This window comes from Lepus europaeus, chromosome 6, assembly GCF_033115175.1.
Source record: "Lepus europaeus isolate LE1 chromosome 6, mLepTim1.pri, whole genome shotgun sequence".
Lineage (NCBI taxonomy): Eukaryota > Metazoa > Chordata > Mammalia > Lagomorpha > Leporidae > Lepus > Lepus europaeus.
The window spans coordinates 116,991,680-117,017,829 of record NC_084832.1 but is presented as its reverse complement, the minus strand read 5'-3'; the positions used below and the strand labels follow the sequence as shown (position 1 = coordinate 117,017,829).

The following is a 26,150-nucleotide window of genomic DNA, read 5'->3' as shown; positions in this document are numbered from 1 at the left end:
CAGAATTTTGTTCAGAATGGTTTGAACATTATTGGAGAATTAAGACAAATGAACCAATACATAATGATTGCTGAGACTAGAACTAGACATAATCACCAAGCTCCCTGCCTAGAATGATCTTCTGTTTAACTGGAAGCTGTATGAATATTTTCAGTAAAATCGCCAGTTTCTTTCATGAAAAGATAATCGATACAAGTAACCATGTAGGGATGTAGGCGACTAAGCTGCATCCACGTACTTGAAGTCCTTTCAAGACAGGAGTTGACAGTGCTTAAATTTCAGAAAATAAATTGTTAGTATACATAAGCAGCTTTGCTGCCAGCACTGGAAAATTCATGTGTATAATTTACTTCCTTGATAACAATAAAATCATTATTTTATCCAGACTTTTCAAGAAACAGATTAAATGTATGGAATTAGTCTGTTTTCCCTCTGTGTTCTCTCTACTACCACCTAGTGGAATAAATGCAGATTTACCTGTCAATCACAAAAAGATGAAAACGGTTAAATTTATCTCTGGGAAAAATTTACATGATAGTGAGTTATTGTCATTAATTTTAGTACAATGAAGTTTGCATAAGTGCATGGATTCCAAGTGAGAAAAGTCTCAAATACTCATATGATAACCAATAAAATGCTATTAGCTTGTCCACAGTGAACAAGTGGAAGTGAAGTAAATTACTGAGACAAGTCCCAGCACATCATACCTCTCAATTGTGTTGAAAAGCCTTTTTTTTCCTCCTTAAGATTTATTTATTTGAAAGGCAGAATTGCACAGAGAGAAGGAGAGAAAGAGATTTTCCATCCTTTGGTTCACTTCTCAGGTGACCATAACAGCCAGGGCTGAGTCAGGATAGCAGGGGGTAGCAGGGACAGTACATGAATAACAGGGGCCCAAGCCCGTGGGCCATCTTCTGCTGCCTTTCCAGGCGCGTTAGCAGGGAACTGGATCATAAATGGAGCAACTAAAGTCGAACAGGTGCCCATAAGAGATGCCAGCGTTGCAGATGGTGGTTTAACTTGCTGAGTCAGAACTCTGCTCTGAAAAGCCTTTTTTAACTCTTCTTTATACTGATTTTTTTAAAAAAATGTATAACCCTAACCTTCAAAACTCCCATGAAATGAAAGTACTATTGTTAAATTTTTTTTAAAGATTTATTTATTTATTTGAAAGAAGGAAAGACAGAGAGAGGCAGAATCTTCCATCTCCTTGTTTACTCTCCAAATGGTACAACAGCCAGAGGTAGGCCAAGCCAATGCCAGCAGCTTCATCTGGGTCTCCTCTGTGGGTGCAGGGTCCCAAGCACTTGGGCCATCCTCTGCTACTCTCCCAGGAGCAGTAGCAGAGAGCTGGACCGGAAGTGGTGCAGCCGACATTGGAATAAAGACAGTCAGCCATGTGGGATGCCAATATTGCAGGCACTGCTTGACCTACTATGCCACAGTGCCCGGCTTCTCTCTGAACTTTCTTCATGATAGGTGCACAGAAGCACAGGGGTGAGATAGCCAAGTGTTGTCAGAGCTGGGGGATCTGGCAGTGTTGTGTATTATTGCTAAGGGGATTGCTTCCTAAACAGTGATATCAAGAGAGATCAGTGAAGCCTGAAAGCTTCCTATCCTTGACTCCATCTTCAGTCCTCATTAAGGGACAAACACAAATGAGCAAAGAACCAGAACATCTGTTGCGTGTGGACTGATGACTGCCTGTTGGTGATCGCTGTGCTGTGCGCCACCCTGCAGGCATGCTTTTCAGATGACGCCATGCACACGTTCTTTCCTTTCTGATTCTGCATGATCTGGGTGTTGTTCGTAGTGGGCAGGAGGACCGAGAGGCACAGGGTAGGAGGGAGAGCTGCAATGGAAATCCAGAAAAAAAAATGTGAAGTTTACGTCCAGTGAGTTTCGGCAAACAGTGCAGAGACATAGGATCAGCTACAGTTGTGTCTACTGTCCCTTTACCTGGTTCTCTGCATGACAGATTGCTACCCCTCTCCAGGCAGACTGGGTTTGTATCCCGAGACCTTAACTGAATACTCCTGACTTGCTTTCTTGTTGCCCGTGACCTTCTTCCCCTTTAAATACATCTCTCTCAAAACTTTTGTCTCAATTATCTTCTTTAATAAGCCAGTGGCTCCAGCTCCTTAGAACTGCTGTTGTATTAGAGGGTGGTTTTGTGTGATTTTTGCATTGCTTGTGATTTTTCAGTATTTGTGGGCAAGGCCGTCTTCAGCCTTTGTTACGCATGATACCGGTCCCTGAGTTTGTCCCATCTTTTTGATGGTATTTATGCTGTCTGGTGTCTTTGTTTTAATTGGAGAGACAGAGAAAGAGCTCCCATCTACTGGTTCACTCTCCAAATGCTTGCAAGCGCCTAGGATGGGCGCAGGCTGACAGTGGGAGGCAGGAACTCCATCGAGGTGTCCCATGTGGGCAGCAGGAACCCAACAATCTGAGCTGCATCAGCAGGAAGCCAGAGTCAAGACCAGAGAACTCGAGCGCTGTGATCTGGGGTGCAGGCATCTTAACCATTAGGCTTAACACCTGCCGCCTGCCTGCTATCTTAACGTCCAGCCGAAACTCGCTCGCTCTCGCTGTGCTCCACCCGACACAGTCAGGTGTAGTAATGGCACACTCCCCTAGTCTACCACTTCTGGAGGACTTGGCTTGTCCGAAACAGCTAGGCTTTGAAACAGAAGGGTCCATTAGAGATGCAAAGAATGTGTTCAGCCTCCAAGGACTAAGATCTGAGTTCTTCCCTTTCTCAATTCCCAGCTGATACAACCTTACAAAGTGTTATAACTAGTTGTTCAAATTATGTTTCTCCAGGTGGATGTTTGATGTGCAACAGTTAAAACTCACTTGAGATGCCCACATTCCATATTGGAGCGCCTGGATTCAAGTTCTAGCTGTGTTTTAATTTCAGTTTCCTTCTAATGTGTACCCTGGGGTTAATGGCTGATGGCTCAAGTAGTTGGGTCCCTACCACCCTTGTGGGAGAAATGGACTGAGTTCCCTGCTCCTGTCTTCCACCTGACCCGGGCTTGACTATTGCTGCATTTGGGGGGATTGAGCCAGTTTGCTGTTTCTCTACTTTCGAATACATACATACGTACATACATATGTAATAAATAAACTTCTATGTCTGTTACTTCTTTAAAGTCCTAGAACAACAAAAACCTGACAAGTTCACTTTTCATCTCAAAGCCTAACTCAGAAAGCTAAGCAAATTGACCGTGAAGTTCTCCATTTTTCAATGTTTTCTTCTTAAAAGACCGTCAGGCTTTGTTTAACTCAATTTGAATTGATGGCCCTTTCTGGGAGGTAGTTACAGACCTACTGTTCACTTTAAAGACTGGTGTTTGCGCTCTAAGTGACAACGGTGTGTGTTCTTATCTTATTGCAGGCTTCTCTTGGAATCAAGAAGCCTACGAAAGCCCTGCTCTTTGTGATCTTGAGCCCAGTGGGACCTTATTTTTCAAGTGGTGCCTTCAATCCTGTGTCCCTGTGGGCCAACCCAAAGTATGTAAGAGCCTGGGAAGGGGGAACTGGAGCCTACAAGATGGGAGGGTAAGTAACTCTGTTCCTCTGCCTGACCACGTAGTTACTGCCCTTGAACTTGACTGTGAAGACATATAATGATAGTCAAACTTGAATGCTCCTTTCTGTTTCATGTTCAGTTTTCAGTGTTTTTAACATGTTAGTTACTTAAAGCATAACTATGGGACCTTTATTAGGGTGAAGCATGTAATACAATTCCCAGGTAAGAACGAAAGTAAAGCAGGAATCAGTTGAGTGCTTGGAGTGAGCCAGCCCTGGACCCTGGGCCTCTGGGGCTGCAGGCTGCTGGTTGGTGCTGGAGGGCATCTGGTCCTGGGGTTGAGGCTGTCAGCTGGCTCCACGGCGTCTTCCCCATAGACGCCTGCTCTGCTCAAGGGCTGTCTTCATTGTCATGATCATGGCCACACCTGCTGCCAGCTGGCGGAGGGACAGCTTGGCTCTGTCAGGCTGGTCTCGTAGGCCATATGTAGCTGGCAGGAAATAAAAGAGCATTTGAAAGGTGTTAGACAGTCTCAGGGTGGACTTGGCCAAGATTTAGGAATCCCCCAGTGGGTGAACCAGACTAACTGGATTGACCGTTGTGGGCTCCTCCTTTGTCTGTCTCACTGGTGATGGGCATCATGTACCCAGGACAGTGATAGTCCCGGAAGGTGACTCAGGGACAGTCTCCTGGGCCCTGGTACTGCATCTGGATGTAGGCAGTTCTGAACATAATCCTCTGGATGATAGTGAAGCTGGCAGTGGCCTTCCTGTGCTAGCTAGGAGCGCTGCTTCCTCTGCCCCAGGCAAGCAGGTGGAAGAAAAAGCATTACTCTCTTGATTGCTTTTTTTTTTACTTGTTCAGACTTCTGCACCGAGTTGTGCGTATGCTCTGTTTTCTACCACATGAACTACGTTAAGACTCCTTAGGGTACACATTACAAGAAAATGGCCATCTTGAAAGCTAGTAAGGATAAAGGTTCCTTTTCATAAATCTTGCTTTCTAGCTACCCCGGCCTGCTCAGGGAAAAGATAACATAGGGACAGAGAAATCGCAGAGAAATCTTGATTGGCTTATATTTGAGCAGGTTGTAATTTATTATAAAGATGAGATGATGCAGTTTGACAGAATATACAGTCACTGGAGGCCAGCTAGGACTTAGTATTTACGGAGAGGCAGGCGTTTGGTGCAGTAGTTCAGCCATTGGGATGCCTGTATCCCGTATGGAATGCCTGTGTTCAAGTCCTGGCTCTCTCCATTCCAGTTTCTTGTTAACATACACCATGGGAGGCAGCAGATGACGGCTCAAGTTGTTGGGTCCTTGCAACCCACATGGGAGACCTGTGTTGATTTTGGGCTCCTGGCTTCATACTGGCCCAGCAATGGCTTTAGTGGGTACTTAGTGAATGGACCAGCAGATATCATGTGCCTATTTCTCTCTCCCCACCTCCACCTGTCTTCTCTCTCCCCACATACTCCTCTCCTTCTCCCTGTGCCTTTCAAATAAAATGAAAACATTAAAATTTTTTAATTAATATTTTCTGTACATCATAGAGTGAACCCTACTATACACTATGGACTTGTGTACCGCATCTTAATTTAATATGTTGATAATAGGCAAAATTGGGAGGGTAGTGAGGAAGAACTTTGAGAATTTTTTGTAGCTTTCGCTCAATTTTTCTGTAAATCTAAAAGTACTCCAAAAACAGAGTGCATTATGAGAAAAATGAACACTCTGACTCTATTCTTTTTTTTTTTTTACTTTTTTTAATCTTTTTACTTTTTTATCATTTTTTTCTATTTTTTATCTTTTTTTTTTTTTTTTTTTTTGACAGGCAGAGTTAGAGAGACAGACAGCGAGAAAGGTCTTCCTTTTTCCGTTGGTTCACCCTCCAAATGGCCGCTACAGCCGGTGCGTTGTGCTGATCTGAAGCCAGGAGCCAGGTGCTTCCTCCTGGTCTCCTATGCGGGTACAGGGCGCAAGGGCTTGGGCCATCCTCCACTGCTTTCCCGGGCCACAGCAGAGAGCTGGACTGGATGAGGAGCAACCGGGACAGAATCTGGCGCCTCAACTGGGACTAGAACCCAGGGTGCCGGCACCGCAGGTGGAGGATTAGCCTAGTGAGCTGTGGCACCTGACTCTATTCTTAGGTGGGCCATGAATCTTACAGGTGAGGAAGAGGCTAGAAAAAAGCAGTATTAGAGCTTATAAATAAAAGCAAAAATGGCAAAAGGGAAGATAGTGACAAAAATCTGCGTACCTTCCTTTCAATTTTTCTGTGAATCTAACTAATCTAACCTAGCCTGTTGTTGCCGGAAGTTTTTTTTTTTTTTTTTTTTTAACTTTTATTTAATGAATATAAATTTCCAGTGTACAGCTTATGGATTACAATGGCTCCCCCCCCCACAACCCCCCCCCACCCGCAACCCTCCCTTCCCCCGCTCCCTCTCCCCTTCCATTTGCATCAAGATTCATTTTCAATTCTCTTTATACACAGAAGATCAATTTAGTATAAAAATTTCAACAGCTTGCACCTACATAGAAACACAAAGTGAAACATACTGTTTGAGTACTAGTTATAGCATTAAATCACAATGTACAGCACATTAAGGACAGAGATCCCACATGAGGAGCAAGTGCACAGTTGTTGCCGGAAGTTTTAAGCTCCCTACTCCAAAGCTTCCAGCTTGAAGGAAATACAAAGGAAACCAAAGACCTGCATTAAGCTTCCTCCTATTTAGTTGGCAAAGACATTGGAAATCAACTTCAGATTAGTGGATTAATACTTGTTCTGTAAACATAATAAAGCCAGTAACCATCCTTCAAGCACTTTTTTAGGCCCTTGTGGTCTACTGATTCTCATAAACTCAATAGTTTTCTGATTTCTGTCTGATTGAACCTAAGGAAAGGAGAGAAATATTTTTTTCCATCTTTATTCTAAGATTATTCCACTGTTTTGAAACCAGGGAAGGTAGTATTACCCATTTATTTCTAAATATACACGAATGAGGAAAGCAATGCATTGGCGCCTAGCTGAGAGTTCTAGCATGAGCAGCTCCACCTTGACAACCAATTGAAATCGTCCAAAAGCTAACTCATAGAATATGCAGTACCAGGAATGAACCCTGATACAAGCCATGGACTTGTGACGGTAATGGTGTGTCCATGTTGTAAATGTACCGCTCTGCTGCAAGACATTGATGATAGGGTATGCTGGAGAGGGGGACAAGGAGTGTATGAGAAATTTCTGTGACTTGTCTGAATGTAAACCGCCTTTAAGAAAAACCAGTCTTTAAAGCAAACATCCACAAACACACACACACACATAAAACCCAATTGCTTCCCTGCTGGCAGTATCCGTTTCCTGATTTATAAAATCCTGGTACCAATACCTGCCTTCCTTGTGTAGACTGAGATAATTGAGATACCAAAGTGCTTAGGATGGGGCTTTCAACAAGTGAGTGGTCTGACGTCACTCTGTAAAGGCTAGGGAGGCAGGAGCTCCTGGAGCCACACACCTACTGTCTGTGTCATCTCGGACAGTGAAATCCTGTACTCCTTCAAGTCCTCAAAAGCATGAAAACTCCAAGGATTATTTTCAGGTGATTCCAAGAAATGATATGGTTAAGTACGCAGTGTCCTGCTGGTCAGGCAGAAACTTCTCAGCAGACATTGGTTGGTGAGGCTTTCTCACTGTTTGTTTTTAAAATGCATTGATTTTTAGTTGAAGAGCAGACACTGAGAGGAGAAGAGCCAGAGATACCTGGTTTACTTCCCAGATACCTGCCATAGCCAGGGCTGAATCAGCTCGAAGCCTGGAACTTAATCCGGGTCTCACATGTGCATGGCAGGGACCCAACTTTGTGAGTTACCACCTGCTGCCTTCCAGGGTGCATGTTAACAAGAAGGTGGAATCGGGAACAGAGCTGGCACTCAAACCTGCACACTCTGACAGGGCATGCGGATGCCTGAGCGGTGTCTTTAACTGCTGCACCAGTGCCTGCACTTGACTTCCTTAGTTCATCTCTTGGACTCTTGTTTATCTGAGAATACAGCTGGCTTTCTCACAGCAGAGTGTACTCTCTTGTTGGGGCATGTTTAATACTTCTGTTCTCCAAGGTATTTATTCTATTTTAAATTATCTTGCACATTCTCTAGGTAGGCAATTTTCCCACTTTTTCATTTTGTTCTTTCTCTGAGAACATGTATTTCTCTTTTGAATATTGACTTAAATGGGAAGGAAAGCAACTGTATTACCAAAGTAGCAATTACTCTGTGGACATTAATAATGCAGCATACACCTGAGAGAGAATTTTGGGAAAAAAATTGTAAATTGCATTTGAGAAAAACACCATCTATGGGACATAATAATACACGAGTCAATCACTTAAACCCTACACATAAAAAAGTACACCTGTTCCTTTCAATGCATTGAGTGAATAGAAATCTTTAATTTCTCTTCCTTGCTCCTGTAGCCACATGATGCTGAGGAGCCATAGATTCAGTTCAGCCTCATCTTCAATAGTGTGCATGTGTTTCCTTCTAGACACTTCCTTGTAAGTCTAGATGTTCATACTGGGAGAATCCTCAATTTTTGAATAGAGTAAAGAGCGCTGAATATAATCAGAGACATTGTGTCTTTTCCGATGGAATAAGATCACACAGTTATACCTACAAATCAGAGAAAAGTTAATTAAAGTAGTTATTTCTTAAAAAACTCATTTAGGATGATAGGCTTATGTAACCTGTTTTTGTTACATTTGCTGTATTTGTTTTTACAAACAGCATGATTCTAAAATAAAGCAAGTGTTTTCGTTTGCCAGGTGAGTTAAATAAGGCACAACTACGAACAGATTTGTTTAACTTTGCATGGGCGAGATGTAGGTGCTCTTTGACTTAATGATGTGTTTATGTCCTGACTGACCATAAATCAAAAAATGTATCAAATAGGCCGGCACCGTGGCTTAACAGGCCAATCCTCCGCCTTGCGGCGCCGGCACACTGGGTTCTAGTCCTGGTCGGGGCACCGATCCTGTCCCGGTTGCCCCTCTTCCAGGCCAGCTCTCTGCTGTGGCCCGGGAGTGCAGTGGAGGATGGCCCAAGTGCTTGGGCCCTGCACCCCATGGGAGACCAGGAGAAGCACCTGGCTCCTGCCATCGGAACAGCGCGGTGCGCCGGCCGCAGCGCGCCTACGGCGGCGGCCATTGGAGGGCGAACCAACAGCAAAAAGGAAGACCTTTCTCTCTGTCTCCCTCTACTGTCCACTCTGCCTGTCCAAAAAAAAAAATAAAAAAGATAAAAAAAAAAAAAGTATCAAATACACCCAAGCTGTGAAACATCATCACTCAGCAACACAGTGCACTGTAGAGTATTTCTCATGAGGCTGGGATTCCTTGCCACTGCCCAGGATGAATCAGATCACACATCGCTAGCCTGGGAAGGGATCCACAATCAGCATTCAAAGCATGGGCCTCCATTTAATACATACCACCTTTGCACCATCGTAAGGGGAACAAAATATCATTGTGTTGGAGATCATCTGTGGTAGAAGTGGAAGAACTGCCACCAGGCTTGCTGCCCCCAAACCTGTGCTCCATGGTCTTTTTTTTTTTTTTTTTTTTTTTGACAGTCACACATGAAATTTATTGAAAATGAGAAGCAAATGAGAGGCAAGGTAACCGATCAGACCAGACACCGTTCGGGACCAACACTCCTTACCAGAGCGTAGCCCCCAACAGCGTGTTACACATCTTTTTATAGTATTCTGTCCACTAGGGCTCACAATTTTGAACCAGACCCCTGGTATGCAGTGAACAATAAAGTGGGAAACCAAAATTTGGTTGTAAGATAACAGTTAACAACAACAAACCCAGTAACAGATCCAAGATACAATTGTAAGATAACAACGAAGGACACGTTTAGGTCAACCTAGTTCCTGGGAACTGGGCCCACCAGTAGTTTCACAAGATACACCCTTAGACATTAGCAAGTGAAGCTATTATGTACAAAAACAAGAGATCTGCAGTTAGCTTTTAGCCACACTCCATTTTTATTCTGATTTTACATTTCCCCCTTCTCTAGACACTAATCAAACCTTTGATTCATCTTCTTCAGTACTTTTTAAGGATTCATAATTTGCTTTCAAGACTATTAACTTCACTGTGATAATTCTTTCTCTACCATATCTAGTAACACAGTTTATAATGCACAGTCCTATAAGCAGGGTTGGGAAAATCAGAATTATAGGGCCAGCCTGTGCCAATAGTAGAGTAGTAAGCCATGGCGAACTGGCAAACCAACCCTGGAACCATCCATATGTTTCTTGTCTAGTTACAGTTGCTTTTTTGTTTATCCTAAGAATACCTTAGGCCAATGATGTCCTAGTTTACAGTCAGCCACTTAGGGCTCCTTCTGAAACAAAAGTTCAGGCAGCTGCCAGACAGTTCCAAAGGTAACTGTGAATACCAATCCAAGGACAAGAAGCCCACTGGCTTGGAGGTCAGAAGACCTGGTTTTCCTATCTGGCTTGCTCATGATAACACAAGAGAGTCCTCAGAGGGTCAGATACCTAATTTGTTAATCAGTAAACAAGGAGCTGTTCTTATGGTAAAATTGGAACAGGAGAGGGGGGCAAATACCAGTTGGAGGACAAGGGCTGGAAGATAAAAGCCTGGAGATGGCCATCCCCAAACTTGTGAGAGGATTATTGATAAGACAGGGGGAGCAGAGCTATTGATGTAAGAGTAGAGGCTATGATTACAAAGGAATGAGGCCCCAAAGTAGGCTAGACAAGGTCTAGAACAAAGGACAGAGTCATTATGAGAGGACCTAAGGAAGGTGCTGTCTAAGCCAAATAGAAACTGACAGAAGGGGCCTGATAATAATCTGGTGGGCTTTAAGGCCTTGTCAGTTATGAGGCCCAAACCTATCTATCTCTTCACATGGGGTACATCCTAAGGGAGGTGTGAACCTCCTTGGGGAAGGCACCCTGTTGACTTCCATTACCTAGCTGGCTGGGGAGGAGAGCTGGCAGGTAAAGGCAGGTGGCATCTCTAATAGGAAATTTACAGTTCTGCCTGCAATGTTGCTGACCCTACTTGGCCGTCCCCTCCAAAGCAGTGGTTACTTTGGAAGCCAGGCCAAGTGAAGAGTTTTTCAGCTTAGAGCCAGCAAGATCTGTGGCTCTGACCTGGTCGTCCTTCAATTCCAGGGCAGGTCCATTTCCAGTGATCCAACTCTTGGCTGGCAGAGCTGCCAGGGCTCTTCATAAGCTGACTTCTGTTGAAGCCCTAGATTTCCACATCAAAAACCACTGCAGTGGACTGGCTTGCTGGGTCTCCTTGAGGGCAGATCACTGTACAGAGCAGCCTTTAATAGGCCTGCTACCTATCTTTACATTGCTTCTATGACTAGCTTTCTTTTCCTCCTGGTTTTTTTAAAGCAGAACAGATTATGCAAGTCAAGGGGGTGCTTAAGTCCCGTCTCTAATCTTTGTGGCCTAAACTAGAAGAAGTCTATAGTCACAGGCATGTTCTGGTGGTGGTTTATTTTGAGGTAGACATGCCCATGAGGAAAGAAAGCTATGTCCTCACTTTAAAACTTTCTTTCCCTTTGTTTGGTCTGTGAAATTATAATTTAAGCTTTCCTTTTGTCTATGCTATTATAGAAAATGTTAGCCATCCCTTTTATAAGATCTAAAAATCAACTTGTGCATCTTGGGGAGTCCTTCAGAATAGTCAGTTTCCCATCTTAAGGGAATAGATAAATGAAGGAGCAAGTCCCAGATTGCTTGCTGACAATAGCAATATCAAATGAAAACTTAGCAAGTAATTTCAACCCTTAGATAACAACCTTTACCAGAAGGTTCAATGCCTTCTATAAATTTTAAGAATACATGTATTTGGAAACATCTCTTAAGTATCTAACATGGTGTAGCTTGTTTAACCTACTACCTCAAGCACAAACATATAAAAACATTTTTAGTTTCTTTCTACCAACAGATTTAAAACATGTAATATAGAGATTTAGGTCACATGAATGAAAATGTATCTTTGCTTGATTTTAGCTCTTTAAATTGATGAGCAATCTTTTATCTATAAGCCAATTAAAACAAAGCTCTTAATAAATTTTCCCATGTAGACATACAATATGACTACACATATAACATAAAAGATAGAACAATAAAGCAGTTTTTTTTCAACTTTTATTTAATAAATATGAATTTCCAAAGTACAACTTCTGAATTATAGCAGCTTTTCCCCATAACCTCCCTGCCACCTGCAACCATCCCATCTCCCACTCCTTCTCCCATCCCATTCTTCATCAAGATTCATTTTCAATTCTCTTTATATACAGAAGATCAACTTAGTATATGCTAAGTAAAGATTTCAACAGACTGCACCCACAAAGACACACCAAGTATAGAGTTCTGTTTGAGTAGTAGTTTTACCATTAATTCTCATGGTATAGAGTATTGAGTGCAAAGGTCCTTTATGGGGAGCAGGTGCATAGTGACTCCTGCTGTTGATATAACAATTGACAATCTTATTTATGATATCAGTAATCACCCGAGGCTCTTGTCATGAGCTGCCAAGCTATGGAAGCTTCTTGAGTTCACCAACTCCAATCTTATTTAGACAAGGCCATATTCAAAGTGGAAGTTCTCTCCTCCCTTCAGAGAAAGGTACTGCCTTCTTTGATGGCCCATTCTTTCCACTGGGATCTCACTCACAGAGATCTTTCATTGAGGTCTTTTTTTTTTTTTTGGCCACAGTGTCTTGGCTTTCCATGCCTGCAAAACTCTCATGGGCTTTTTAGCCAGATCTGAATGGCTTAAAGGGCTGATGCTGAGGCCAGAGTGCTGTTTAGGGCATTTGCCATTCTGTGAATCTGCTATGTATCCTGCTTCCCATGTAGGATCATTCTCTCCTTTTAATTCTATCAATAATTTGCAGACACTGGTCTTATTCATGTAATCCCTTTGACACTTAATCCTATCTTTTTGATTAATTATGAACTTAAACTGATCACTTTGACTAGTAAGATGCCATTGGTACATGCCACCTTGAGGGGATTGAATTGGAATCCCCTGGCACATTTCTAGCTCTACCATTAGGGGTAAGTCCAAGTGAGCATGTGCTGAACTGTACATCTCCTCCTTCTCTTATTCCCGCTCTTATATTAACAGGGATCACTTTTCAGTTAAATTTAAATAACTAAGAGTAATTATGTGTTAACTAAAGAGTTCAATCAATGGTATTAAGTAGAACAAAAAAACACTAAAAGGAATAAAAGAGTAATTTGTTCCTCGACAGTCAGGAGAAGAGTTGATCAAGTCATTGTTTTTCATAGTGTTCATTTCACTTCAACAAGTTTCCTTGTAAGTGCTCAGTTAGTTGTCATCAATCAGGGAGAACATAGGATACTTGTCCCTTTGGGACTGGCTTATTTCACTCAGCATAATGTTTTCCAGATTCCTCCATTTTGTTGCAAATGACCGGATTTCATTTTTTTTTTTTTACTGCTATATAGTATTCTATAGAGTACATATCCCATAATTTCTTTATCTAGTCTGTTGATGGGTATTTAGGTTGATTCCAGGTCTTAGCCATTGTGAATTGAGCTGCAATGAACATTGAGGTGCAGACAGCTCTTTTATTTGCCTGGTCATTTTTTTAAAAAAAAGAATTATTTATTTGAAAGGCAGAGTTACAGAGCAAGAGAAAGATCAAGAGATCAAGAGTTTCCATCTGCTGCTTCACTCCTCAAATGGTTGCAGTTGTTGGGGCTGGGCCAGGCTGAAGCCAGGAGCCAGGAACTCCATCCTGGTCTCCCATCTTCCAGTACCTGGGCAGGGAGCTGGATTGAAGGTGGAGCAGTCAGGACTCGAACTGGTGCTTCTAAGCGATGCTGGTATTCTGAGTGTGGCTAGACTGGCTGTCCCACGTCACCTGCCTCTCTTTGGCCATTTTGTACCTATTACTAAATGTGTATTTTAAAAATTAATTTCCATTTTATTTGAGAGACAATGAGAACAAAGAGAGAATCATCTGCTGGTTTACTCCTGAACTACCTGCAACAGCTGGGACTGGACCAGTCCAAAGCCAGAGCTGAGACCTCCGTCCACGTCTCAGCAGGGACCCAACTAGTTGAGCCATCACCTGCTGCTTTTCAGGGTCCACCTTAGCAGGGAGCTGGAGTAGGAAGCAGAGAAAGACTTGAGATGGGATCTGGGTGTCCCAAACAGTATCCTAACCACTGCACCAAAAGTCTGCCCTAGTTATTGCCTATTTTCCCTCCATTTCGAGTGACAGTGATGGGACTTTTCATGCTCATTTAACAAATCAAAGTTCCAGATGTCAGACTTATCTCTTCTTCAAATGGACTGTTTTTTTTTTTTCATCTGTTGAATGATTTGAGGATCATGCAACAAATTGACATTACCTTGACACGAATCATCAGCTTTCTAGAATATTTCAGTTACCAGTCAGTATTCTTCCAGTTGCGAGTAGCAAAGGGGTTGAATGGCTCATCTAAGTAGGGTGGTAGTAGTAGAACTTCCAGAGGCTCACATTGTGGTTACCAAGTTTCCTGTGCCCTGGTGTTTGCAACCTTGGGAGGGAGACCATCTTTCAGGTTCTATACATTAAGATGAATCGGTGAACAAGCCCAGACAAGAATTAATATGAACAGCTTAGGTCCGAGGCATACTGTTAAATTCAACTGTGGTAGAGCACGATGCTGTGATTGTCATTTTATTTATTTTTTCAGATTCATGTATTTATTTGAAAGAGTCAGAAAGAGGAGAGGTCTTCTATCTGCTGGTTTACAAATGACCTCATTGGCCAGGTCTGGGTGCAGAAGTGGATCAGAAGTGGGGTAACTGGAACTGGAGTCAATGCCCCTGACTATGGCTGTCAAACTTAAGCACAAAGACATTTCTCCAGAGCAAGGGCTGTTTTCATCAAGAGGGAACAGAGTGTGAAGGGAAGCTGTGCAGATGAAAACAGAGTATATTCACTATATATATAGCTCTTGTGACTGACACTTCAAACTAGACAGCACTACACACTGTAGTCCTACCGAGGTGAGAAAGTAGTCATTTAGAAGACCTAAGCAGGGGGCTAGTGTTGGGGTGCCCGTGCTGGTTTAAGTCCCAGCTGCCCCATTCTGAGCCAGCTCCGTGCTCATGTACCAGGGGAGGCTGTGGAAGACTGCTCAAGTGCTTGGTCCCCTGTACCCACGTGGGAAACCTAGATGGAGTTCCTGGCTTCAGCCTGGCCATTGCAGCCATTTGGGGAGTGAACCCACAGATGGAAGATTTCTGTCTCTCCCCCTCTCTCTGTTATTCTGCTTTTCAAATGAATAATTTTTAAGGGTCTACGCAGGTATTTTGTGGAAGATTACATACATTAATGTTTTGTAGTAATTTGAGTTGATTGGTTGCTCATTTCTGTGTATTTCTGGGGGCTTCCTAGTCCAGTGGTGAGTCTGTTCCCAAGCCACTTCTGCCTCTCCACTTTGTTTGCTAATGTCCTCCAAAAGCCAAGGAAAGTGAATTATGCACCTAGTGGCATAGAGAAGCAGGCAGAGATCATATTTATTTAAAGATATTCATGTTGTATTTAAGGCATCCATCCCTATCTGGTAATTTAGATTTAAATAAAATATGAAATATTACTGAATTGTCATTCTAGGAAGATGTTCTGTGTTCTTTTGATTTAATATTCCAGGAAGAATAGTGGAAGTTGAGAAAAATTATCTTTTGGAATACTTCTTGGTTGAAGTCAGGAGTTTCTTTTACATTTGTGCCATTTCTGGGAAGCATTTAGACTCTGTCATTTATGTGTCTCTAGAATAAGTCCCTGAGAGCACAGATTTAGAGCTGTACTATTCAAATTAAGGCAGTTACATCACAAAGGGTCTCTACTGAGTTTTCTTTTAACCTTATGCACTTAACTAGAGAATCCATGTAAAGAACGCAATAGTTGACCCTGTCTGCGTGTGAGTTAAGAACTTGAGGATATAGGGGTTTGCAGTAATGTGAGTATATCCTAATTATTGTGTTTTTATTAAAAGGAATTACGGCTCTTCTCTTTTTGCGCAATGTGAAGCAGTGGAGCATGGGTGTCAGCAGGTGCTGTGGCTCTATGGAGAGGACAATCAGATAACCGAAGTTGGGACTATGAATCTTTTCCTTTACTGGATCAACGAAGATGGAGGTAATCCACTCACATTTCAGCTCTGCTCCTTTTCTGCCATTTTTCCAATGGGGCTGGAAAGATTAGAGCTAGAAACGTAGAATAACAGTAAGGAGCACAGTTTCAAACACTGAGAACCCCTGTGCCTTCAGTGTTCCAGTAGGCATGAGTTTCAGAATAAAGAAGTTAGCAAAGATTGTCTTAGTTTTTGTTTGTTGACTACAGATGTCCTACTTATTGAGTTGTTGGATTAAGGGATTTAAGTCTATGATCTGAAAATTTTCTGCCTTCATGCTGTCCTATAATATTTTTACTATCTGAACAACTTGCTTTTGGAGACAGATCTCAAATTAGTTAGGGTCATTGATCCTATACAGTAGCTAAAATACTATAGCAATAAATACAACCTGCTGCTTCTACGGATAAGGAATTTTGTGTTCTCTTTTACCATACTTCGTTACCAATTGTTGCCCTTTCTATATGTTTTGCTAATATATCAGAAATCCTTCAGATCTTTTCTGGAACTCCATTTGATTGAAGTGTATTATTTTTTTTAAAGACTTTTAAAATTTATTTGAAAGGCAGAGTTACAGAGGCAGAGAAAGAGAGATCTTCCATTCGCTGGTTCACTCCCCCGATGGCTGCAATGGCTGGAGCTGTGCCAATCCAAAACCGGGAGCCTGGAGCTTCTTCCAGGTCTGCCACGCAGATGCAGGGGCCCAAGGACTTTGGCCATCTTCTGCTTTCCCAGGCCATAGCAGAGAGCTGGATCAGAAGTGGAGCAGCTGGGACTCGAACCAGTGCTCATATGGGATGCTGGCACTGCAGGAGGCAGCTTTACCCTCTGTGCCACCGTGCCAGCCCCAGGACATTATTTTAAAAGACAAATCACTATCTCTTGAATTGTATGCAGATTCTATGTCATGGATGAGGGCTTCTATGTGTCTGCTGAAGGAAATAGCCTGAATGCTCATTGCCATTCTTTGTTAATCTTTTTGTATTAATTGGCAGAAACCTTAGGGTTTTAGGGAAGTTTGGTGATGAGTGTGGTATTGAATTAAATGGCCCACAGTGAGAAAATAAATCAATATGCACTTATTTGCATTAGAATGTTGATAGACACACAAAATTCAGAAACATACTTTTAGGCTTCTGTTTTCGGTCTTAGTTTTTTCATTTTATGGTAGTGAGTATGGAGAGGAGAAAAGTAAAAATGTTCCAAATATTTATGAGGTCTCAGTATTGGCTTCAATTAAAATATTTGAGTTTCAAAGCAGCTACAGTGGCCTCTGTTGCACTTATGTTATTTGGCAACAAAAAGAGGAAAACGGTGATTCAGATGCGGCTGAATTCAGAGCTGGGGACTAATTTGAGTGTTCGTGGTGGAGACTAACAGGATGAGTCTTATGTTCCCATCAGAGGTAGAATAAACAGAAGGTGTGGTGAGGACTGCCTGTCCCGGGGTTGGCTGCTAGCAGTCCCTGGCATGGGAGATGCCGGATACAATTGCAAGTCATTCTTCCACTCCTGCTGTTTGTACTTGGCACTATTTAAAAACAAAATTTATGTGGTTTGCTTGTGATTTCAAAGTGGGAGTTATCATATATAACATAACAAAAGCTTTGCTTGACACATGACAGCTGGTGTTGAAGTCTGCACTTAGAAGGTCACAGGTTGATTCAGTTGTTCTTCCCGCTTAACCACGCCTACCATACCCCTGGGTCTTCCCCTAAACCCACAGAACCCCACAGGAAAACAGTTTCACCCTTTAGAAGCAGGTCCATCATTATTTATGGTTGGGAGATGTCGGGATTTCAGCACAGTCTGAATCAGGGCCGCGTGATTCAACCAGCGAAACGAGAAAGTGTCCTGGTGAGAAATTGCCCCTTTTCCAAACAATAATCATGGAACATTTCCACTGTAGCTTTTAAAGGTCAGAGTGGAAATGAGCGAATTTGTCTTTTGCCTCTTGCAAAATATACAGGCCCTGAAAAGAGTGGCTATTTAGTTGTGGTGAATGCCTGAGATAACATTGGTATTATTATAATATTGGTGCCGTTCTTTTATTTGAAAGGCAGAAAGACAAAGACAGCTCTGTCCTTTGAGTCACTCCCCAGTGGCACACAATAGCCAGGAGCTCAAGTCCAGTCTCCTGCATGTACTTGAGCCATCACTCTGCCTCCCAGGGTACAGAGTAGTAGGAAGCTGGAATTGGGAGCCAAGCCAGGCCTCCAACACAGATCTTCCAGTATGAGATGTGGGTGTCCCAAGTGGTGTCTTAACCAGTGCACCAAATGCCTACCCCAACGTTGGCTATGCTGTGCTCCTTCCCTTTGTGTGTGTTTATCTAACAGACCAAATTAAATCTGAATTAAGAAAATGGAATACATTGCAACAGTACTCTGAGAGTAGTACATAGAACATGAAGAGTAACCTTTGGGCTGCAGAAAAAAAAAAGGCATTGAACGAACTCTGCATTGTGTGGCTTTGGGATAAAACAGGAAATACTGAATTGAAAATCAGCCGAGTTTGTTTTGCAAACCTTATCGCCAGGAGGTAGAAGTAGGGTTCCTCCAGGAATAACTGGCCATCTTCCCAGGAGCACCCACACTCACTGCTCCCTTTGGACGGCATGGCTGGTGAAGGGTGATGGTGTGAGTTCCGAGCACAGGAACTATCTGTGGCTCTCGGTCTGTAATTCATGAGGGTTTAATTCTACTACAGCAGCCATGATGATAATATCACACCAAGATGATATAGCCTCAGGGCAGGTGTTTGGCCTAATGATTAAACTGGTGAATGTGCATCCCACATCAAGGTGACTGGGTTCAGATCCAGCTCTGCGCCCAATGTCGGCTTCCTGCTGATGTGCACACTAGGAGGCAACAGGGGATGGAGTAGGGGCTTAGATTCCTACTATCCATGACTTGAATTAAGTTCTTGGCTCCTGGCTTTGCCCTGGTCCAGCCCAGACTATTGTAGCCGTTTGGGTAATGAAACAGCAAATGGGAGCTTACTCCATCTGTCTTCAACTAAATAAGTGAGTAAATAAATAAAAATTAGAAGCAAAAGAGCCCACAGCCTTGATTCTTCTCTCTCCTGTGTTGGTGAATAATTTGACAACATATACTTGCTTCTCAGCATCTGAATGAGCAGTTTTATCACGGCCTGAACACAGAGGTGCTCTGAGAGCTAAGACCCAGACTTTGGGGTTGAGTTCATGGTTGGGGAGAGTGACCATGGCAATGAGCCATAGCTCAGTTCACAGATCTCAAGCTTTGTCCAGCCCATCAGGTGTTGATACTGACTTGACCTGGAGCAAGGTGTCTGCATGGATGGCTCTGTCCCAACCTCCAGGTCTTTGCATGCAAATTCCATTCTCAGTATGGCCATCCTTGAGCCTTCAATCAAAATTTGAAGCTCCCTCCACCATTGCAATTCCACAGTTCTTCCTGCTTTTTCTCTCTCATATTGTAATGTACTATTTAGCACAATAATTGTTTTCCTCTCCTTAGGAGAAAGTAAGCAGGGAGTTACACCACAGCTTCAACATATTCATGGAAAATGTGTGATAAAAACTATACCTGCTGGGCAGATGTTTTGACTGCTTGGGACCTGCTCATCCCTTATCAGAGTGCTAATTTGAGTCCCAGCTGCTCTGCTTCCAGTACAGCTCTCTAAAAATGTTTAGTGTGCCAAAGTAAACTCATCTTTTAATTCAGTTTTTCCATGGATTTTTGAAGAGCCCTCATGTGTCATCTGTGTTCTCTGCCAGGTCCCTAGAATTTAGAACAGTGTAGTGCATTCAGTGTGTGTCTGTTGAATGAGTAAATACTTGTGCTGGTGGGGTTCCGGGCTCTTCTGCAATCTTGCAGGCCTGGTTTCCATTAGCGCTTGACTTTGGGAAGTCACAGATGAACTGTGCTGCTGTTGCCTGTGAAATTCCTCTTCTCCTGAAAATGATGCTTCGGTCCAAAACAAGCTGCATTTGGAGGTTCTGTTTTCCTCATGTTGGGCAATCTGGAGTGAGTTCTGGCTCTTGGAAGCATGTTTGTGGTTGCAGAGGAAAATGAGTGTTTGTCACCCAAATGTTGTCATGTCATCATCTCTGGCTGGCAACCCGAAAAGCAGCTGTTCTGTTCCTTGACCTCAGGCTAGTGGTTAGAGTTCTGGGTGTTAAACGTATTTCACAAAACAGCATTTGCACACGCAGGGCTGCTGCTTCCCCTTCATTACACGTGGTTCTTAGAGCTCAGCAAGCTTCAGGAAAGGGCAGATTTGGGGGCACTGGAGATTGGGGTGTGTGTGTGTGTGTAGCTATTGCAAAGCACACATTTAATCTGAAATCATCAATGCTTCTAAACATGACAAAAAGTAGCCCCAAGGACATTGCCAAGAACAAATTTTCTTCTTTCCAGAAAGCAATTTTCAGCTGATGATTGTCAGAAACAACAAATTTTATAAACCTTACTGCTGTGTCCATGCAAAAAGGACTTATTCGTTCATTTTTAAAAATCAAAACCATTTGTTAGCCCGCCATGGGCCAGGCGTGATGCTGAGTTTGGGGGCTGCAGGCATGAATATGGAGCTTTGGTCTTCCAGACAGAGCTTGTTTGTTGGGCAAGGCTGATGTCACCACAGTGGAGCAGACCAGCCTAGAGCCACTGTGCACTGGGGGAACAGATGGTGGTCTCACTGTCAGGACACTTGTGCTTTGATCTTAGCTGTCCACTAGTATCCCCAGCCTTAGCAAGTCACGTTTATGGGGCCTCTGTTTATTCTTGTGTGAGATATGGATGTACAGTGTGTTCTGAATTTCTTTTAAACTACATAAGACAGCTTGGGTAAACCTGGAGCTAGCACTGTGATTCCTCCTTTACTTTTTCTACTTGGTGATCCCTTCACACAGACTATGAATTCCTTTGCAAATGCATGGTGGGCAGTGCCTTGTCTGTTATAAGGTCCAGCAGCTTTGTAAAATGATGACTTAAGTTTTGAATTTCTCATTAGATTAAGTGTCATAGGTGGAGAAAAAAGAGATGATATCTGCCAGAAGAAGTCTTTTAGAGTTTGCAGCTGACTGTGTTCCTCTTTTTTTTTTGTTAAGATTTTATTTATTTATTTGAGTGGTGGAGTTACAGACAGTGAGAGGAAGAGACAGAGATAGAGGTCTTCCTTCTGTTGGTTCACTCCCCAAATGGCCGCAACGGCCAAAGCTGCACTGATCCGGAGCCAGGAGCTTCTTCCCAGTCTCCAACGAGAGTGCAGGAGCCCAAGGACTTTGGCCTTCTTCTACTGCTTTCCCAGGCCATAGCAGAGAGCAGGATCAGAAGAGGTGCAGCCGGGTTTCGAACTGGCGCCCATATGGGATGCCAGCGCCACAGGTGGAGGATTAGCCTACTGCGCCATGGCGCCGGCCTCTGTGTTCCTCTCATGGCAGGCCAGGAGCTCAGCCTTGGAGTAGGTTTTTTTTTTTTTTTTTTTTTCCCTTTCTAGCCATTTCTCATGCATGCTTGTGCTCACCTGGAGATCATTACTTCTGAGTCTCTGAGGGTAAAATTAGTGTCTGCATACTTACTGCTGATGGGCCAGCAGGTTGAAGGCCCGGTAGACTTCCTCAAAGGGCAGCATGGAAGCTGTGACCAGGCTGAGCAGACTTTTCAGGGTTGGGCTCCTCCATAGAGTTCTTAGACAGTTTGGTAATAACCAGAGTTCCAGAGTAAGACTGTCCCCATTATTCTAAATGCTAACCAGCTTTTCTGTGTGAAGATAAATGTTGACAGCAGAATGTCCCTGTGAAGAATCTTTGACTCTTATTGCTTGGAGTTATTATTTTGTCTCATTATTTTAATCAAAAAGAATAAACAAAAAATGATCAGATGAATAGTTTGCTTTTTCTTTTTTGCACTGTTGAAATAAGGATCTACCACGAGTGTGAATTGATTTTGGGAAATTTAGCAATGCACAGCAGTAATGTTGTCTGTTTATACTTACTACTAACAAAATTGTGAGAAATGGTTTTTTGAATGGTTATTGATGCAAGTTGAAATTTGAAATGTTCCAATTTCTGATTGGCAGAAGAAGAACTGGCAACTCCTCCGCTAGATGGCATCATTCTTCCAGGAGTGACGAGGCAGTGCATTCTGGACCTGGCACACAAGTGGGTGGGTGCCTTTGACATGAGTCACTTTTGTAAACCTCAAATGGAAAGTAATCAAAATAAGCCCAGCCTTGTGGTGAAATAGTATCCTGTGCCTCCACCCAATGTTATCTCATCTTTGAGCGAAAAGAACTCTTCAAGAAAGAGTGTCTTGGCAGAATTATCAGAAATGTCCTGTTTGTAGAGAGGACAGAGAGGAACCAGTTCAGCAAGGTATCCTAGTGCTGGTTTCAATCCCTTTGCCACACAGGTTGGTTTTCCTACCAACATACCGAGGTTACACTTTGTGTGTTCCCAGCCAGCCCTTACTGTTTAAGAGTGTCTCCCATACAACAGTAATGCAGAGTTCTTCCTTCCCACCGTTTATTTCATTGTATCCATGTTTTCTCGTAGAAATGAAACAATTTTACTCACATGTAAATGTTTACTAATGTAATATTAGTTTGTCTGCTTTCTCTCTTCTTTACACACCCTTGTTCTCCCAGATTTCTTCATGTTTCAACATCAAAACACTGAAGCAAATGAAAAGTGGTTTTCAGTAGACTTTCAAGTCCATGTGAGATAAGCAAGTGTAGCTGTTTGGTGCTGAAAATGACATAACATATTCAAGATGAATATTGAGTGAGTTGCTTATCTGGCAGAGGCCTGTGGATGGAACCTCTGACTCATGTGTTAAAATGGCCTCCAAAGACCACGGAAAGTCTTTGTGCATCCTGTGGTCAAATGGTACTAACAGAACAGATGTAGAAACCTGCCTTATCTGGGAGAGTGCTTGCACAGTTTCTTTGGAAAAGGCTTTGAAAAAAAAAAAAAAAAAGAAGAGGAAATGTCTATAAATAATTCTACAAAACCCTGATGTAGACAAGACCCAACTGCCACGTGGTGCCTGGCACATTGGGCATGACATTTACAAACTGTTGGTATAATTTCAAACAGCTTGCCCTGTCCTAAATATGTTTGCAGTTGGAAAGATATTTTCAAAGCTCAGTAATTTTTGTTTTATTAGACAAAAAAAGTCAACCAAGTACAGAAGGTTTGATGACAAGCTGCAAGTGGAGATGCCTTCCCACACTAATGATTTGCCTGCATGAAAAATAGGTTATTATGGAAGAAGTTTTTTTCTTGACTCCTTAGCTGTAATTTATTTTAAAAGCTATTTTAAAACAGTGAGACATAATATGCCAAGAGGCATGTGGGGGGTTACCCCTACTTGCCAGACAGGGGAAATTGTCCAAAGACAAGTAAGGGTGAGCAGAGTAAAAACAATTCTGTTTATTTACAAGAGACTTCGTTCTTTCTCTCTTCCAGAACATAAAAACTCAGCTTGTTTTCAAATAACTTGGCTGATTTTCTGGACTTTTTATTTATTTATTTATTTACCTTTGAACAACATAATTGTAATTGGAGAGTAAAATAGGTTGAAACTTGCAAGGAGCCATCTTTTGATTTCAGACATATTTTCCTATCCTTCCAAATCCACTTAAAGCATAATGCATTCTTCCTCTAATGATTTGAATCTTGCCAAGGGCTTTGATTTCTATTTTATCTATTGTGGATTTCTAGGTTCTCAAAAATACTCCATCTTTTTTTTTTTTTTAATGCCATCCATTGTTTGTTGTTCTTGGCTTGAATATCCTGTTAACAAATGTTGAGTATTAACCACTAATTTAAAGGAATGGAATTAAACAGATTAAAGAATGAGTATTGGGGCCTGCTTTGTGGCATAAGGGGTAAAAGCACTGCCTGTGATGCCTGAAACCCATATGGGTGCTGGTTTGAGTCCTGGCTGCTCCACTTTGAATCCAGTTCCTTGCTGATATTCTCTGGAAAAACAGTGGAAAATGGCCCAAGTGTTTGGCCCCCTGCCACCCACGTGGGAAACCCAGAGGAAGCTCCTGGCTCCTGGCTTCAGCCTTGGCTGTTGTGGCCATTTGGGTAATGAACCAGTGGATGGAAGATCTCGATCTTTCTCTCTCTCTCTCTCTCTCTCTCTAACTCTGACTTTCAAATAAATATATCTTTTAAAAATGATTATTAGGCCAGCGCCACGGCTCACTTGGCTAATCCTCCGCCTGCGGTGCCATCACACCGGGTTCTAGTCCCGGTCGGGGCACCAGATTCTGTCCTGGTTGCTCCTCTTCCAGGCCAGCTCTCTGCTATGGCCCGGGAGTGCAGTGGAGGATGGCCCAAGTGCTTGGGCCCTGCACCTGCATGGGAGACCAGGAGAAGCACCTGGCTCCTGGCTTCGGATCAACGCGGTGCACCGGCTGCAGCGGCCATTGGAGGGTGAACCAATGGAAAAGGAAGACCTTTCTCTCTGTCTCTCTCACTGTCCACTCTGCCTGTCAAAAAAAAAAAAAAATTATTAAACAGTTTAAACAGATAGCTTAGAAGCATCACAGTTTTCTTTTTAATTTCCTATTCTTAAAGAAGATAATAAAAATTTTCAGCAAAAGTCAATGAAGTGGAGCTGGTGCTGTGGCATAGCAGGTAAAGCTGCTGCCTGCAGTGCCAGCATCCCATATGGGCACTGGTTTAAGACCTGGCTGTTCCACTTCTGATCCAGTTCTATGCTTTGGCCTGGGAAAGCAGTAGAAGATGGCCCAAGTCCTTAGGCCCCTGTACGCACAAGGGAGACCCAGAGGAAGCTTCGGATCATCCTAGCTCCAGCCATTGCAGCCATTTGGGGAGTGAACTGGCCGATGAAAGATCTCTCTCTCTGCCCCTGCCTCTCTGTACCTCCACCTTTCTTTCTTTCTTTTCTTTTCTTTTTTTTTTTGACAGGCAGAGTGGATAGTGAGGGAGAGAGAGACAGAGAGAAAGGTTTTCCTTTTTGCCGTTGGTTCACCCTCCAATGGCCGCTGCGGCCGGCGCATCTCGCTGATCCGAAGCCAGGAGCCAGGTGCTTCCTCCTGGTCTCCCCTGCGGGTGCAGGGCCCAAGGACTTGGGCCATCCTCCACTGCCTTCCCGGGCCATAGCAGAGAGCTGGCCTGGAAGAGGGGCAAACGGGATAGAATCTGGTGCCCCAACAGGGACTAGAACCCGGTGTGCCGACACTGCAAGGTGGAGGATTAGCCTGTTAAGCCACGGCGCCGGCCCACCTCCACCTTTTTTTTAAAAAAAAAAAAAGTCAGTGAGGTTATACCACTAATTCTACAATGGAACTCATTCAGGTTTGATACTAAAAGAGAAAGAAGAAGATTATCGTTGTAGTCAACCATCAGTCAGTTTATAAGAATATATACAATTTTTCTCACATCAAGTCCAAATATATGTCAGTTTTTTAAAGTAATGAATATTTTGTATATTTGAACTAAGTTTCTTTTTGTTGTTGTTTTTAACATCTAAGAGACACAATAGAAAGAGGGGCAAATTTGGACCCAAACAGATCAGACCTGGGCCCGGATTCCTGTTCCTGTCCTGTGCTAATTATTTGGCCTCACACAACCTTCTTGAAACTTTGTTTTCTCCTCTGTACAGTGGGAATAATATTTCCTTTAGGGTTACTGAAATTTCCATAAAGGGTCACCGCAAATTATAGTTATAATTATTAATTGGTATTATATAATGCAATGTGGGCTCCTTTACAATACGGTAATGCTGAAGACACTTTGTAGCGTGCGTTAAGTAGCATCTGTAACCCATCAGGTTATGAGACTTTGTCCCGACAACAAAGACAGGCATATATTAAAATACACCATGTGTCTAATTTTGGGAATCTCCTCTTTTGTATTATGATCATCTCGTTTATCAATTCTGTGACCTTGACATAGATTGCTTAGGCACCACTGCTCAGCAATAGGCTATGTATCATTTCCAGCCATCCCTTGAAGGATGGTTGTGGGACTGAGTTCATTCAGAATATAATGCAAAAAGATCAATGTTGCTTTTTGGTTTTTTAATATTCCCAACAGGGTGAGTTTAAGGTGTCAGAGCGGTACCTCACCATGGATGACTTGACAGCTGCCCTGGAGGGGAACAGAGTGAAGGAGATGTTTGGCGCTGGGACAGCGTGTGTTGTTTGCCCAGTTTCTGGGATCCTATACAAGGGCGAGGTGAGATAAGTATTTCTTCACTTCCTGTAATTTTCCAACACTTGCCTATAATTTAATTAATTTATAAAGTGTGAATGAAATTCTTGTTGGACCCAAGATGCAAAAGGATTTTTTTTTTTAATTTGTTTTAATGACTTGACATTGCATTAACTGGCACAGTTGTCCAGATGAACTTGTATTAGAATATTACTCTCA

The 26,150-nt window shown here is 42.8% G+C and overlaps 1 protein-coding gene across 1 annotated transcript in view; it reads left to right on the top strand.

Moving 5' to 3' along the window:
* BCAT1 (branched chain amino acid transaminase 1) overlaps positions 1-26,150 on the top strand; it is a 121,423-nt gene that overhangs the window by 79,539 nt on the left and 15,734 nt on the right. Inside the window, exons 6-9 of the mRNA XM_062195527.1 lie at positions 3,404-3,567; positions 15,618-15,760; positions 21,818-21,903; positions 25,815-25,955. Coding sequence (XP_062051511.1) covers positions 3,404-3,567; positions 15,618-15,760; positions 21,818-21,903; positions 25,815-25,955 — 534 coding nt within the window. The remainder of the gene's footprint in view (positions 1-3,403; positions 3,568-15,617; positions 15,761-21,817; positions 21,904-25,814; positions 25,956-26,150) is intronic.